General features: G+C 37.1%; 1 protein-coding gene across 1 annotated transcript in view; it reads left to right on the plus strand.

The window, feature by feature from the left end:
* Nucleotides 1–3,179, plus strand: part of LOC105161119 (vacuolar protein sorting-associated protein 53 A) — a gene marked incomplete in the record, with an annotated part of 15,377 nt that overhangs the window by 5,156 nt on the left and 7,042 nt on the right. The window contains 7 exon segments of the mRNA XM_011078709.2: nucleotides 1–131; nucleotides 221–362; nucleotides 958–1,021; nucleotides 1,409–1,591; nucleotides 1,700–1,741; nucleotides 2,131–2,235; nucleotides 2,333–2,392. Of these exon segments, the coding sequence (XP_011077011.1) occupies nucleotides 1–131; nucleotides 221–362; nucleotides 958–1,021; nucleotides 1,409–1,591; nucleotides 1,700–1,741; nucleotides 2,131–2,235; nucleotides 2,333–2,392 (727 nt within the window).

Consider the following 3,179-nt stretch of genomic DNA (forward strand, 5'->3'; position numbering starts at 1 on the left):
TAATTTACTGCAGCGGCTATCTGATGCATGTCTAGTTGTTGATGCTCTGGAGCCATCAGTCAGGGAAGAGTTGGTCAAGAACTTCTGCAGCAGGGAGCTTACTTCGTATCATCAAATTTTTGAGGGAGCGGGTTTGTCTAATCTCTTTATTTATAGTTTTTGTTATTGCTTTCAATCCTGTTGAAGTTTAATTTTATGAGTTAAACTTCAACTTGCATAGAACTGGCGAAGCTGGATAAAACAGAAAGAAGATATGCTTGGATCAAACGTCGATTAAGGACCAATGAGGAGATTTGGAAAATTTTCCCGTCTTCATGGCATGTCCCCTATCTGCTCTGCATTCAGTTCTGCAAGTTGACGAGGTTGGTGATCTACCTCTCATTTGAGTTCGCATGTCTCTCGATGTTTAGCCTCATGTCCAAACTGTTTGCCTTGGCTTACATCCTAGTTTGGCCAATTGTGGTAACACCTGGCCAAAAAACTTTTGAGGACTTATTTACCTCTTGCAATGTTTGAGAATTAGATATGCTCATAGAAGTAGAGCATGTGGTTGGTTTTGACCACAATATCTTCTAGGGACCATTTTCTTTGCGTTGGTGCTGTGTGGTTACTACTAGAAAAATGTTTTTGTGCTTTTCATAATTTGCCTATCCGGAATTGTCTTTTCATTCAAAGGCATAACTTGTATCCATGCGCTTCATATTCGCCCGGAGTTCGCTCTGAGAAATATAGCCATCACTGCCCCCTCACGTCAATCCCATGAGCCTCTTATCCATTCTCATTGAATCACCATTATGTATGCTGGGATACTCATAGAATAAGCCTTGAGAAGAAGGATCCCGATGATTTTATGCTGGCTTTTTAAGGATATTTATAATTAAATTTAACGATATTCTGCATTTCTTTAAAAATGGTATAACTATGAAATTCTACATGTGTGGGTTTCTGTATGTGCAGGACACAACTTGTAGACATCCTCAACAATCTTAAAGAAAAGCCAGATGTTGGAGCATTATTGCTGGTAAGTTCCTTTTCAATACATTCTGTCCCAAAGTAGTCCTTGAACTGATAAATCTTTATGATCACCTTATGTAACTTTACATCAAACACTTTGCTCAGTATCATTTCTCCTTCGATGATATTGAGAAACCTATTTCTTTCAATTACACATCATCATTATTGTTGCAAAAGAAATATGACCTGCATGTCGAAATTTGAGGTTCACAGTTTTTGTATGTTGTATTGGATAGTGCACTTATGTTGCATCGCATGTTGCACCCTCTGCCCCAGGAGCATCCTTGCAAATTTTATATTTCAGAACTAGATCTAGTATTTTCCACAAGATGATAATTATCTTTATCTAGCAGTTTGAGCTAGTGATGCTTCTAATATTGATGTCTGCTTCTAGGCATTGCAACGGACTCTGGAGTTTGAGGAAGAATTAGCAGAGAAATTTGGTGGTGGAAGCCGTAGCAAAGAATCTGGAACTGACATTGGGGAAGATATGGTGGACAATAACAATCAGACAGTGTCAGACATTCGAAAGAAATATGAGAAAAAGCTTGCTGCAAATCACGGAAGTGAGAATGAGGTATGCATGAATCTGTAATTGCTTGAGTTAGTTGATATATGCTGCAAGTCAAATTATAATTGGCTGAATCATGTTACTCCTGCCTAACATACTTGTTTTTCTTGTCAGGAGCAAGATGGCCACAAAGATTTATCAGTGCCTGATGCTGGGGTGAATTTTTTTACCCGAGTTTTCTTATGAATGCCTAATGCATGCACTCAGCAAATGCAATTTTTTGTTGCGTGACACGAAACTGTCTTTTCCTTCTTAACTATGATCATATTGGTTTACTTTCTTTATCAGTTCCTTTAGATAGGGCATGTGTTCTGTTTCTTGGTTACAGTAATGAGATTCCATAATTATAAGCCATGCTCTAGTTTATGGCAGGTCTAGGGTTATCTTTTAGTTTCACTTCTAATGTGCACCAACTTGAAGCATGCCACTAGAAGAGATTCATCTGCTATTCAATTCAACTGTCCAGCTTGGTTTTCATTTAGATTTGACCCTGAAAAAGACGCCTCCATTTTATATTCTGTTGACTTCTATGATTTACCTGGCAGTTCAATTTTCGAGGTATCATTTCGTCCTGCTTTGAAGCTTACTTGACAGTATACGTGGAGCTGGAAGAGAAGACCCTTATGGAACATCTGGAGAAGCTTGTCCAGGTTTTAGTAATTCTAATTCTTGTATGGTGTTTTAACTTTTGAAGAGTTGGTATGCTTTTTATTCTGGACTAACATATGATTGTATTGTATGGTACAGGAAGAAACTTGGGAAATTGAAGAGGGGAGTCAAACTAATGTTTTATCTAGCAGTATGCAGGTAAAGAATCGGAAAAGAGTGGCCAGTAGTGTTTCTGAAGCAAGAAGATCAGAATACTTTATTGATTATTTGCACATGTGGATATATACTTGTTTGTCCAATATTACCTTGTGTGTTTCTATGGATTGTGTTTTTCTTCTCTCTCTTTTTTCTGGGAAGAGGTAAATCTGTTCTCATTGCGGGTATAGAGAAAGCATATGACGATTTTTGGAGTTAATATAATATTGTTTTCTGCTTCTTGCTAACCTTGCTTGATTGTCTTGATAAATGGAATAAAGGAAATATTGTCATACTTTGAGGTTCTACAGTCTCTTTACTTTGGTTGAGTTCTAGCCATTGGAGAGGTTACCCTTTCAAGCTGTTTTCTTGTTTTAATAATCATAATAATGCAGAATTTTTGGTTAGTCATAAAGAATTTCTTATGATTTCAAATGACCTGTGATCTTGTTTGAGCAAACCAATTTCTCTGTTTCTAGGTCTAGGGGAGAAACAAGCAACTGGGATACCATGGATCTGCCAGAATCATAAGCTTAAATTTTTTACTGAATGCAGTGTCACTTATAGAACCTTTGTTTCAGTTACTTTTTGGATGACATTAGACATAGTCTCAATTGTTGAATGTCATAAGATTTGAGTAAATTTTGATATGTATCTCTTATTCCTTAACCTGCTTCCCTCGTACACATAAAAATAATTACAGTGAAGGAAACGTATGACTCTCCAAAATGGGAAATAAAGTACAAGAGGTTGTGTCCAACTTAATCTACAAACTCCTTTGCGCAACATC

The sequence above is a fragment of the Sesamum indicum genome, linkage group LG4 (assembly GCF_000512975.1).
Source record: "Sesamum indicum cultivar Zhongzhi No. 13 linkage group LG4, S_indicum_v1.0, whole genome shotgun sequence".
Classification (NCBI taxonomy): domain Eukaryota; kingdom Viridiplantae; phylum Streptophyta; class Magnoliopsida; order Lamiales; family Pedaliaceae; genus Sesamum; species Sesamum indicum.